This window comes from Liolophura sinensis, chromosome 13, assembly GCF_032854445.1.
Source record: "Liolophura sinensis isolate JHLJ2023 chromosome 13, CUHK_Ljap_v2, whole genome shotgun sequence".
NCBI lineage: Eukaryota > Metazoa > Mollusca > Polyplacophora > Chitonida > Chitonidae > Liolophura > Liolophura sinensis.
Genome location: NC_088307.1, coordinates 19103240 through 19115292, shown reverse-complemented (window position 1 = coordinate 19115292; position 12053 = coordinate 19103240). Strand labels below are relative to the sequence as shown.

The 12053-nt window shown below is 38.1% G+C and overlaps 1 protein-coding gene across 1 annotated transcript in view; it reads left to right on the top strand.

The window, feature by feature from the left end:
* The first annotated feature begins 513 nt into the window (after positions 1–513).
* LOC135480952 (nucleoporin NUP188-like) overlaps positions 514–12053 on the top strand; it is a 45752-nt gene continuing 34212 nt past the window's right edge. The window contains exons 1-11 of the mRNA XM_064760883.1: positions 514–566; positions 3162–3219; positions 3930–4003; positions 4427–4511; positions 5097–5177; positions 5741–5878; positions 6719–6775; positions 7342–7410; positions 8035–8082; positions 9293–9379; positions 11598–11674. Coding sequence (XP_064616953.1) covers positions 559–566; positions 3162–3219; positions 3930–4003; positions 4427–4511; positions 5097–5177; positions 5741–5878; positions 6719–6775; positions 7342–7410; positions 8035–8082; positions 9293–9379; positions 11598–11674 — 782 coding nt within the window. The 5' untranslated portion in view covers positions 514–558. The remainder of the gene's footprint in view (positions 567–3161; positions 3220–3929; positions 4004–4426; positions 4512–5096; positions 5178–5740; positions 5879–6718; positions 6776–7341; positions 7411–8034; positions 8083–9292; positions 9380–11597; positions 11675–12053) is intronic.

The window sequence follows — 12053 nt, the reverse complement described above, 5'->3', positions numbered from 1 at the left end:
AACCATAAATCAGCTCTTATATTAATATACTGAGCACTGAGATTTCTGTTTTATCTTACAGTTTATCTGATTGTGATGGAATATTGGACTGAACAAATGGATTCTTGATTTGAATTTTACAAACTTCAAAAGCCTTAGAAACTTTTGCCTTTCTATATGTTTTTAAAAATGTTTCTTGTTTTTTTTAATGGTTAAGTTTTAAATACTTGCCGGAAGGTCTAATTGTCTTGTATTATTGGTACCAGTATAGACTATTTCAACTGAAAATAAATTTTAAATAAAAAAACGAACAACAAATCAACAACAGCAACTTTGGGAACTGTGTAAGGATATTGTTGTAATTAAAAAATATATAGAATAGGCCTACAAGTATATTAAGACAGTTTTCATCTGCTTTAACGTCGCAAAGGAACGAAGTAGGACTTCATGCGTTTATGTCTGCAGACATGCACTGAAATCGAAAGACAGGGTCAAGTCACATGACACTGTAATCCAACCAGCAACCGAGTAACACCTAGCTTTACGAAGGCGGGATTGGAAGCTCCGGAACGCATAACGATGGGGAGGTATTATTGTTTTGATTTTTGCGATGGTTATCATGGAAAATTATTCTTGAACACGGAAGAAAATCGGTCTGCCCATTTGTTCGTATGGATTCACTTCAAGTCATCTTATGTGATCTCAATTTCTGTTTTTTTATGAACCCTCACGTGGAAGTACAACAACAACACCGGTTATTAACAAGTTTCTGCATTATCCCTTTCGTATGTGCACATTTTCGGGTTTGTTTTTAGTGTGAGAATTGGATGGGATGATTAAAGAGCAGTTTATGGGTTCAAAACTCGTTTGAGCCATCCACATAAGAAAACGTATCCATGGAAAACCGTGTGGCGAAAATTGCGCCATAAGTAATGATTTCACTGTAGATGAAAGATAAAAATAGAGATTTGGGAGAATAGATGGTTTCCATCAGCAGCCATCTTTGAGGTAGGTTTGTGTATATTGCCCATTGTATGCCCTAACCAGCAAATGGCCTCTACCCAGCTTATGACACTCCGAGCAATAGACATCCAGTGGGCTATAGGCCCCTACCCAATCTTACGTCAAATATGGCTGTCGTTGCAAACCACATAGAAGCTGACTCGGCATTTCCGGAATCTCATGTTTCCACACCGGTTGAGACGAGACAGGATGAGGTTTCCCGTGAAGAATGCAGTTTAAAGGCGAGATTTTATGGCAGCTGCTATCTGCACCGTATTAACGTTTTTGCCTTGGCCATTGGTTGGTGTTGACCTGCTTATCACATGTTCATTGTGAAAATCAGATTTTGAAATGAACTGTCAATATCCTTTACCACATCACCGTAATGACCATATGAAATTCATGCTAACCATGTAATACTGGCGACTGTTGGTGTTTTTATTCCTATATGCTTGTGCCGGCTTATCCTGTCGTCACAGTCAAAACCTCATGATCAAACTGATCTTTTCCATGATTCGTACATCTAGTTGAGAGGAAATGGAGGTAGTTGTGAAGTTTAAATTATTCTTATGGTAAAGGATGCATGATGTCATTTCAGTGAAGAATCTGCTTTTCACAGTGAAGGTACATACAGGCCATTTAGACACAACTGTTAAGTTAGGCAACAACCTAACTTTACAGCTCTCACCATGGTGTACGCCATACAGACTCAACTCTTTGATTTTCTTTCCGTGTAGACCCATAAGCCTAACTCCTGCCTTCAGGATGAAATATACTTACATACACCACAAAACCCCAATCTAATCAGTACAGAAAATCTATTTTGGCCCTTAATGTACATGTTAATCTTACCTTTTCAATCAACAGTTTTTGTGGGGAAGAGAAAGGGACCAGGTTTATAACCCCTCTTGCATTGTGCTTAATTGGGGGCAGCAGAGGCAGATTTTTTACGATTTGGGGTGCCAGTAACACTTTACAGGAAGGCCTACAGCATTTCACTTGATTTACCTGGACCTTCTGCTTATATCATTTATTTTTGATGTTAAACCCCAAGCACTCAATCACTCATTTATTTGTACACTTCCGCTTACCCATGCTTGAAGAATTTTCAAAGAAACGTAATGCATGTGATAATGTACAGAGCATTGTTTCAAAGCCTAGTTCTTAAAGGAAAAGAAAGTTAATAATATGAAGTATGGTTCATAATAAAGATAACTGAAAACTATGTGTAAAAATAATTTCATTTATTTTTTAAAAATTTTTTAAAGAGTGTTGAAAGGCATTCAAATGAATTCTATGGTGGGCTTTATGAGCCATACTGATGGTATTTAGGAACTCTGACATCACATCACCTTTTTTTTCCCCTGATGTTCACCAGAAGGAAGGAATTTTTGAGAACATTATTTCAGTAATCTTTTCCCCATGGGTTGAAAGAGGTATTACAACATTCAGTGTCGTGACTAAAGTTGGAAGACTTCCTGGGATGTCAGAGTTCCTTAACTCAGATGGTGTGATCCATAAAGCCCACCATAGAATTCAAAACTTTGAACGGCTTAAACTCTCTTCACAAAGATCTAAGACAATAAATGAAAGTATATTTATGCATAGTTTAAGTTGTCTGTATGATGAACATTACTTCATATTTTAACTTTCTTTTACTTTAAAGGTTGCTTTATCTTCAAAGATATCAGCAGCATCTTGAATCTTATCCTGTATCTGAGTGTGTACTGCTACTATTCCCTAATATGGCAGACTGGCCTTGATGGCTCAACTGGTAGCACGTCTGCTTCGGGATGCTGTAGGTCCAGAGTCAATCCTGGGTCGGGTCACACCCAAAACCTTAAAAGAGGAAGTTGTAGCTTCCTCGGTTGGCATTCAGCATTAAGGAGATAGTGCAACAACTGGTTGACACGTATCAGTATAATGGCTCAGGTGGGGCAGATTACTTGCCTTCGGTTAATCGTCTCAGTGAAGCAGCACTAGATAAACGAGCGGTGGAAATCCGTCCTGCAAAAAGGAGGACATTACATGTACATGCACTCTAAGGACTCCTTCATCGTCATATGACTGAAAAATTGTCAAGTATGGTGTTAAATCCCAAGCACTCACTCATCCGCCTAACATAGCACGTGAATACTCCAATAAACGATGATAAATTTTTTGTATTTTTCTGATTACAGTCTCCCAAACCGTATATTATGGAACTTCATAAGTGGATCAGCAGTTTTAAGACCAGAGGTATTTAACCATTTTTTTTCTTCCTCATTCTCTGTCTTTTAATCCAAGTTGCAATCAAGATAGTTCTTGAGTGAGCGATTACCACAGAACTTCATTATTTCATATATCGGTCTAAGGGACACAACTCATACTATGAGCAATATCTTCATCAGCTCTGTAATTCTTGAGTGGGGCATTCAACAACAGTCAGGTATATAATTAAATATTAATGATGTCCATGGAATACTGTCATTAATCATTGTGTGATGTCCGTTAAAACCAACTGTTGCATCAAAAGAATTATACTTTTCTGCGGGTGCCTGCTTTCCTCCATCCACCATGTCTACCATCATTTAAATGAGATATGCTTATTATGATGTAAAAGACCAGTCAAGCAAATTTACAAGTAAATACTCAAAAAATTATCGAAATACACATCTTGAAGAAAGTAGATTTACCTAATTGAATTGACTTAATACGGTTTGAAAGAAATACATGTATGTGGATAGGGACACTCTGACATACAGCGTACGTGACAAAGTTTGTCAGTTACTTGCCAAAGGTTGGCGGTTTACTCCAGACAGTCAGATTTTCTCCACCCATGACACTTACTGCCTTGGTATAAGTGAAATATTTAGGTATAGGATTAAACCCATGTCCAGTGAATGAATGAATCAATAAAATGTTTTCCTGTATTATCAATACATGTATGTTTTTTTTTTTTTTTTCAGGAGGTCATTGCCCGTGAACTGAACAAAAATAAAGACCGCTTATTCGCGGGACTCTCAGGCTTTGCCAAACAGAGGTGAATGAAATATGCGTTTCATTCAGTAGCAGAATCAGAGCTTTCCCTAGCTGGCTGTTAGCACTCTCACTACATATGAAAAGTTCCAAGATGAATGTTCAGATGTAGTTCTTGCTTATTCAGCTATGTCTTTAAATCGAGTTTGCCAGGAACCTGTTGAAGGGTACTGGTTTCCACTGACTGCTATATTCTATATCAGTTAAGCTTGCAGTATTAGAAACAGATAAGGGTTCAAACCCAACTCAGGTCTTGTCCAAAACTTTGACAGGGAGTGACAGAGTTAATATGTATTTTAATATTTACGCACAATTGTGGTCATGACGTATAGTAAGTAATGAATTTGAGAAAACCATGACCTGACAACTTTTGACGCGGTTATACATGTACATGTAACTGGACTTAAATTATATTCCATTACTACAGGCAACCAGTTGGAGAACAATTGTCTGTGGAGAAAAAACTTGAAGGCCGTAAACTGGAATTTGTTCAGAAATTAGCCAGATTTCTGGTAAGGAGAACGGACCACAGTTTTCAAGTGATGTTATCATGACAACAGGGTGAGACCCTAGTGCTCTCACCATACTTGGAGAGGCCTGCCAGCAACAGTTTCCTCGGGGTTGGCCCAGTTTCCTCCTACCATAATGCTGGCCGCCGTCGTATAAGTGAAATATTCTTGAGTAAGGCGTAAAACACCAAGTAAATAACGAAATCAAATCCTAGTGCAGAGCGACTTCGCTGCTTTTCTGCACCTAGGAATATTGCCTATCTTTGAATTGAGCAGTATTCATGTATAAATAAAAATATTAGAAGAATATCATCATTTTTTTCTCAGTATTTGGCACCAAAACTTACTTAAGAACAATATCACTCTTTGTTGTTAGGGAGTAACTCAAAAACTGTGCATTTATTATCTATACTCTATATACCAGCCCATGTAAACATTGGCAGATTGTAAGTCAGGTACCAGGTAAGAAATGTGTGTATTACAGGTATTTATTTATATATTTTACTTCTTAGAACAAAATACAATTGGCCATAACAATCAATGGAATTGCAACAGCCCTCCTTACCTCTTTCTCTCTTTTTTTTTCAGGGTTTGGAGGAACTACTTTGCTATGAACTATTTTTATCTTTTTTGGCATATGAATATCGCAGCAGTAAAAAAGCTCTTCAGGTAATTGTACATTTTATTAAAAAAAAAATTACCTTTATGATAATTAACTTCACTTAATTAGATGGGTGTAAATTGGTAATTTTCTACATTTCACCTGAATTTTGTAAAATTTCAAGGTTGCAACCATATCGCATGAATTGTGTGAAATTTTGTGATTTGGTTATTCTTTTTTTTTTTTTGCCTGAGTCATACATCAAAGATATAGAGGATTTTCAATTCCCAAACTGAAGGGCAAAACTTCGTTTGGGGATGGGTCTGAACTTGCAAGATGTTTTTATGTAACATTTTTTTGACTTTGCTATTTGGACATAACCTTCAATTTTTACTCTCAGTGATCAATGGCATTTCAAGTTCAAATCCAGGCCTTTCTGTGGTTTTAAGTTTTGACAATTGTTGGGCATCTGACAAGATGTGACAATTTCTTCCAGACTTTTTTTGTTTTTGTTTTTTTTTTTGGACCATAAAACTGATCACCATCATATGAGGGAAAAATTCTGGAGTATGGCCTTAAAAATCAAACGATGAATTTATCTAAAGCTAAGGAGTTCTTCATTCTTTTGTAGCATGTCCTCAACAGCGACCGCCACTCACAAGTGCTCATGTACCGTATCCGGGACTTCTACTTCACAGAGAGGCTCTACATACTCCGCTGCCTCAAGCAAATCCTGAGCTTCGGGGTTGACTCCGAGCACCCGTACAAGGTCTGCTTAATTAAAATGTAGAGATCATTTCAGAGGCCCTTTGAGAATTTTTAGGTGGAAAAATGTTAACAATTTTCTGTTTGAAATTAATAACAACGTACTCTAGAGCAACTATCTTTTCCAGGTGAAAAAAGTACCCTTGATTTTCAGAGAAGAAAAAATTAAATGCTTTTTGGCTATGCATTATCTAAAATGATTCAGAGTATAAATGAATTTATCCGATGACAATAATGTTTCACATTTCACTGGCATGAAAGGGTTGTTTTGTTGCTTTGTTTGGATGGCTAAGATACCAAACTGAAAGCGAGTCTGAAGTATTTTATTTACAAGATGCCACCCACCCAGTTTTAACAGATTCAGGTACATATGTATGAATGCTTGGGCTTTAACATTGTACTCAACAATATTTCAGTCATATGAAGACGAGGAGTCATTAGGTGTGTGTACGTAAATTGCGTCTTCTTGTGGCAAGTACATGCTGCCAAAGTGCTGCTGACACTGAAGCATCATACTGAAGACACCAAACATGACACCCCACCTTGTCACATTATACTGGCAGTAGGGCCATCCAGTCCTGTCTCCTTGTGATAACCTCTCAGTGCTGAGCGCCAAGCAAGGCAGCAACAAGTACTATTTTTAAAGTCTTTGGTATGACCGGACCCAGGTTTGATCCTGGGGTCTCCCAATTTCAAGGTGGACGCTCTAACTGTTAGGTCACTTAAACAGTCTTTAAACAGATTGAAGGCTAACCACTGTGTTGTGAGTAAAATATTCCTGAGCGCAGAGAAAAAGATCAATCAAAATCAAATAAATAGAAACCCTTTTTTTGTTTGTTTCCAGAACGTGTATGCTAACTTTTTGGGTGACCTTGTGGAGAATCATAGACTTATTAACAGCGTAAGTGTTCAGAAATTTTTTGGAGCTTAACCTGAAAAAGCAAATTCAGTCAATTTATAACCCATGATAAATATCCAAAACGTATGCTTGGATCTGGCTGGTTTTGGATCTTGATTAGAAGCTCAACACAATGAGCTTGCCGGTAAAATTTTACCAAAATCAGGCAGTTGTTGTTGATGCAGTTATTGCTCGTTCCGAAAACAATATCCCTGTCTTCAGATAAAAATGTTATGATTAAATGTTATTTTCAGTTTTATCATCATGTAACTCTCTTAAACCGTAGGGCCTGGTTGCTCAAAACTGCTTGAAGATTTAATACCAGATTTAGCTTTAATCCAAGCCTTCAGTCTTGTTCTTAACCCAAAAATAATTACACAACACTATTTTAAACATGAGCTAAAACTGCTGCTACTGTTCTTTGACTTTGAAGAACTGCATTGGCGGCAGAGTTTGGTTAAATGTTAAATATGAAATAAAACTTAATACCAGTATTAGCTTATACACTTTTAAATAAACTGTACCCAGTAATCCTCATTTAATCCTCATTTAATCCTCTGATTTCCCAGATACAGGATCAGTATGAGGATGGCTGTGATACTCCTCTTCCCACGTCCAGTACTTGTGGGATTCTCATGGTAATAAACTGCCACAGTTGTGGTCAGAATTCTGTATGAAAGAATGTCATCCAGGTTGGTTTTGAGAAAGGAGAGAACCTGGCTCAGTCTGAGGGGCGTCATCATTGTCTCATTATTTGATGAATAAGTTCAATTCTCAATAAAAAATTAAAAAAAAAAAAGAACCAAAAGATGAAAACTTCAGTCTTTTCAACCGCCTCTACAACCAAAATTTTGAAACATTCTGAGAGAGAACTATAGGGTGTAGAGCAATAATTTGTACAATTTTGTGAAGCCTGTGTCTTTAGTGACACCAGAAAATCATTCTAGGGTCTTTTTCATGGCGAGAGTATTCAGAAATTTCACTGCAATTAGTGCTTTAGTGGTTGATAGGTTGGAGAATTACGGTATTAAAGCAGAAATGTTGATTTGCCATTGAGAGTTGTTCCAGTTTAGTCTGGATAATTCAGTCATATGCTAATCAAACTGTGCATGTGCAGTTGAGACCACACCATGGTTCACGAATGGAAATTTCACTCTGACAGAAGTTAGTTCTCACCTCTGCATGTATCTTTTGCCACATGATGTCAGTCTCTTTTGCTGCCAATTTTTATACATTGTAGAAAATTGTACTTTATTTTTCAGACCCAAAATCAGCAGGCCATATGGGCAAGACAAAACTTAATGGAGCAGGTTTGTATTTAAAGAATGAGATTTTGAAAATTCTTTCACCCTTAAACCTGACCACAGTCCTCCAAGTAAAAAAAACTCTGTGATTTTCCTTCCTCTACCTCATGACTGCTTAGTCTATCTCTCCTGTAACATTGTAGGGTCATCCATGAACTAGAGGTTAGCATGCTAGCTCAGCACAACAGCACCACCAATGCAGTCATTTTGACTTCAAATCTGATACTGGCTTCCTCTCCAGTTGTAATCAGATAAATAACTAATTCTGTAAAGAAATGGCATGGGATAAATTGCTATTGTTAGTTGGAGAATGTTATGTGACAATATTCAAATCAGTCAAAGGACATCGGCTTGAGGTACAAAGGCATCTGTGTGAAAATATCAAGGCGATGACAGAAAATGACCGTGGCACCAGCACCGTGGTTCATAGGCATTTGTGCTGAAAAGCTACTATCACTGAGTAAAGCTGAAAAACAAAATCTGTTGTAGTTTATGTTAAATTTCATGTTACATTTGAATCGGGCAGATGTGACATTGGGTAAGACAGTAGGGTTCCAGTTCAAACTCTTCTTTTGCTAAGGATAAAATATCATGTGATTTGTCAATAAATGTTAAAACAACTTTTGTTGACATTAATCATCTCACAGTGAACCATTTGCTTTAAGACCTTTTTTAAGTTCATAAAGATTCAGCTCCTGAATTTTCTCCATCCTTCGTCTACTCTGAATGACCTTTTGTGACACTTTTCTCTGGCGTCCATGTTACAGTACATGTAATCAAATGCAGTTGCTTGACATTTGTGACAGGCCACAAATAGGACGTTTTTAACCTCCAGCAATAAAAACTCCCCTGTTATGCTTGAATGAAGGACATTTGGTAGTACAGTCATTTGTGGTTACCCTAAGTCCTCAACCTTTTCTCATATAAAAAAGAGCAAATTTCAGTGCATTTTATGCACATTTTTAATTTGATTTTGGAGACAAAGCTACATTGGTTGAATTGGCCAGTTTTCAGGGCTTAACACAAAGTATAACTTTATGAGTCTGCACAAAATAATGCCTTCAAAATATGCTTAAAAATAAACACTTTGCAAAGATTCGAAAGAGTTGAAGAATTACAGTATATGTCAGCAATATGTTCATGCACATTTATCTTTAAACACATCAAGGTTTAGACAATGAAGTAACTCACCGGTACCCAATTTTTCTTTCCACAGTGTGAATTGTTAGAACTGATGCTCATATACTTCAAAGATTATGAGCCAGATGTGAAAAGATTCCTGTCTTTGTTTGAGAAGTTTAAGGTAAGAAATTGTTATAGTGTGCATGAAACATTTCTAGTTCTTACATGAACAACATCTAGCCTCGAAATCTGTCCTCATGACCCTAAATCCTCAACTTTTTCACATATGAATGAGCAACTTAATTGCAATTTATGCAATTTTTTCATTTGCTTTTTGAGGCAATTTGTGCAATTTTTTCATTTGCTTTTTGAGGCAAAATTACATTGGTTGTGTTAGCCAATATCAGTTTACACAGAACAGTGCCCTCAGAATATGTTTAAATAAAAACCTTGCCAAGAATTACAGTAAACATGCGAAGAATTACAGTAAGGTTTTTATTTTTCTTGGACCAGAGCTTTTAGTTATATCTTTGAAATTGTCCCTGTTTTAATGCCTTAAATTCCTAAGTCTTTAGTTTGAAGCCTCTGTTAGTTTGAAGCCTCTGCTAGTTTGAAGCCTCTGTTAGTTTGAAGCCTCTGTTAGTTTGAAGCCTCTGCTAGTTTGAAGCCTCTGCTAGTTTGAAGCCTCTGCTAGTTTGAAGCCTCTGTTAGTTTGAAGCCTCTGCTAGTTTGAAGCCTCTGCTAGTTTGAAGCCTCTGCTAGTTTGAAGCCTCTGTTAGTTTGAAGCCTCTTCTAGTTTGAAGCCTCTGCTAGTTTGAAGCCTCTGTTAGTTTGAAGCCTCTACTAGTTTGAAGCCTCTGTTAGTTTGAAGCCTCTGCTAGTTTGAAGCCTCTGTCAGTTTGAAGCCTCTGTCAGTTTGAAACCTCTGTTAGTTTCAAGCCTCTGCTAGTTTCAAGCCTCTGCTAGTTTCAAGCCTCTGCTAGTTTGAAGCCTCTGTTAGTTTGAAGCCTCTGCTAGTTTGAAGCCTCTGCTAGTTTGAAGCCTCTGTTAGTTTGAAGCCTCTGCTAGTTTGAAGCCTCTGCTAGTTTGAAGCCTCTGCTAGTTTGAAGCCTCTGTTAGTTTGAAGCCTCTGTTAGTTTGAAGCCTCTGTTAGTTTGAGGCCTCTGCTAGTTTGAAGCCTCTTCTAGTTTGAAGCCTCTGCTAGTTTGAAGCCTCTGTTAGTTTGAAGCCTCTGTTAGTTTGAAGCCTCTTCTAGTTTGAAGCCTCTGTTAGTTTGAAGCCTCTACTAGTTTGAAGCCTCTGTTAGTTTGAAGCCTCTGCTAGTTTGAAGCCTCTGCTAGTTTGAAACCTCTGTTAGTTTGAAGCCTCTGCTAGTTTGAAGCCTCTGTTAGTTTGAAGCCTCTGTTAGTTTGAAGCCTCTGTTAGTTTGAAGCCTCTGTTAGTTTGAAGCCTCTGCTAGTTTGAAGCCTCTGTTAGTTTGAAGCCTCTGTTAGTTTGAAGCCTCTGTTAGTTTGGCCCCAACTTGCAGACAGGACCCGGGGTCTCCATGGCCAAGTGGTTAGCCAGTGCAGCATAGTGAGCAGGAGCCTCGCATCAGTGCAATCACTGTAAATCCTGCTGATGTTGGCCTCTCCAGTTATTAGTGGAAAGGTCTTCCAGCAAACCGTGGATGGTCATGGGTTTCCTCGCTTTCCTCTACCATAATGCTGGCTGTCGTCATATACATGAAATTTTCCTTTGTACAGCATAGAACACCTATCGAGTAAATGAATGCAATCAGGATAATTGTCATGGAACTGATGAAGGGTAGTGTCTTCATCCTGTCTCTGTTTAGTTCATTCACTCATGAACCTTAGTGCAATGAATGTATAAAATCAACAAAGGTAAAAGTACATGTATATGTATGCTCAGTAATGTGAAAAGCCCAAATAGAGCATCCGCTTCGGGAGCGGTAGATCCAGGTTCAATCCTGGGTCGAGTCACGCCTAAGACCTTAAAAGAGGAAGTTGTAACTTTCTCGCTTGGTGTCCAGCATGAAGGGGATAGTGCAACGACTGGTTGACCCATATCAGTATAATGGCTCAGGCGGGGCGGCTTTCTTGTCTTCAGTAAGTCATCTCAGTGAAGCAGCACTAGATAAAAGAGCGGAGGAAATCCGTCCTGCAACAAGGAGGCACATTACATGCACTCTAAGGATTCCTTCGTTGTTACATGACTGAAAAATTGTTGAGTACGACATTAAACCCCAAGCACTCACTCACTCACTCAAAAGCCCAAAAAGACCTGGAGAATGCATACTAGCTTTAGAAGGTTTTGGTTCTCGCAGGTAAAAACAAATCACACTTGTAAAAATTTGAAATGAACATTTTCAATGTCATTGTTTGCTGTTGTACTTACAGTTGATGGGATTTGCCAAGTATCAAACATACAAACGTATTCTGGATGAGACTACAGAAGACTTAGTGAAACGCTTAGGGTGAGTACGAATGTCAGCAAGCGCAAATTCACAATAGCTCTGACTTTCCACAAGAGATTGATGCTGTCTTTGTTGTCATCTCATTGTTGAGTGAATGGCTGGAGTTAAAAGATACACGTAGGATGGCTTGCTACCAATTCTAAGTTAGCTTAGAAGTAAGGAGAGGTATTGTCAGATGCTGTCGGTGTCGAGGTTGGTTAAAATTCTTAGCCAATCATAGGATTGCCGTGGTCACCCGTGGTACACAGATAGCCAATCAAAGGTAGTGATTTGCATATCAAAGACAAAGGAAGTCCTTTACCTCATAGCTCAACATTTTGCTCAGCTATTCACAGGGTTGCAATTGCTTCCCACGGTACCTGGTTTGTCAAATGCAATT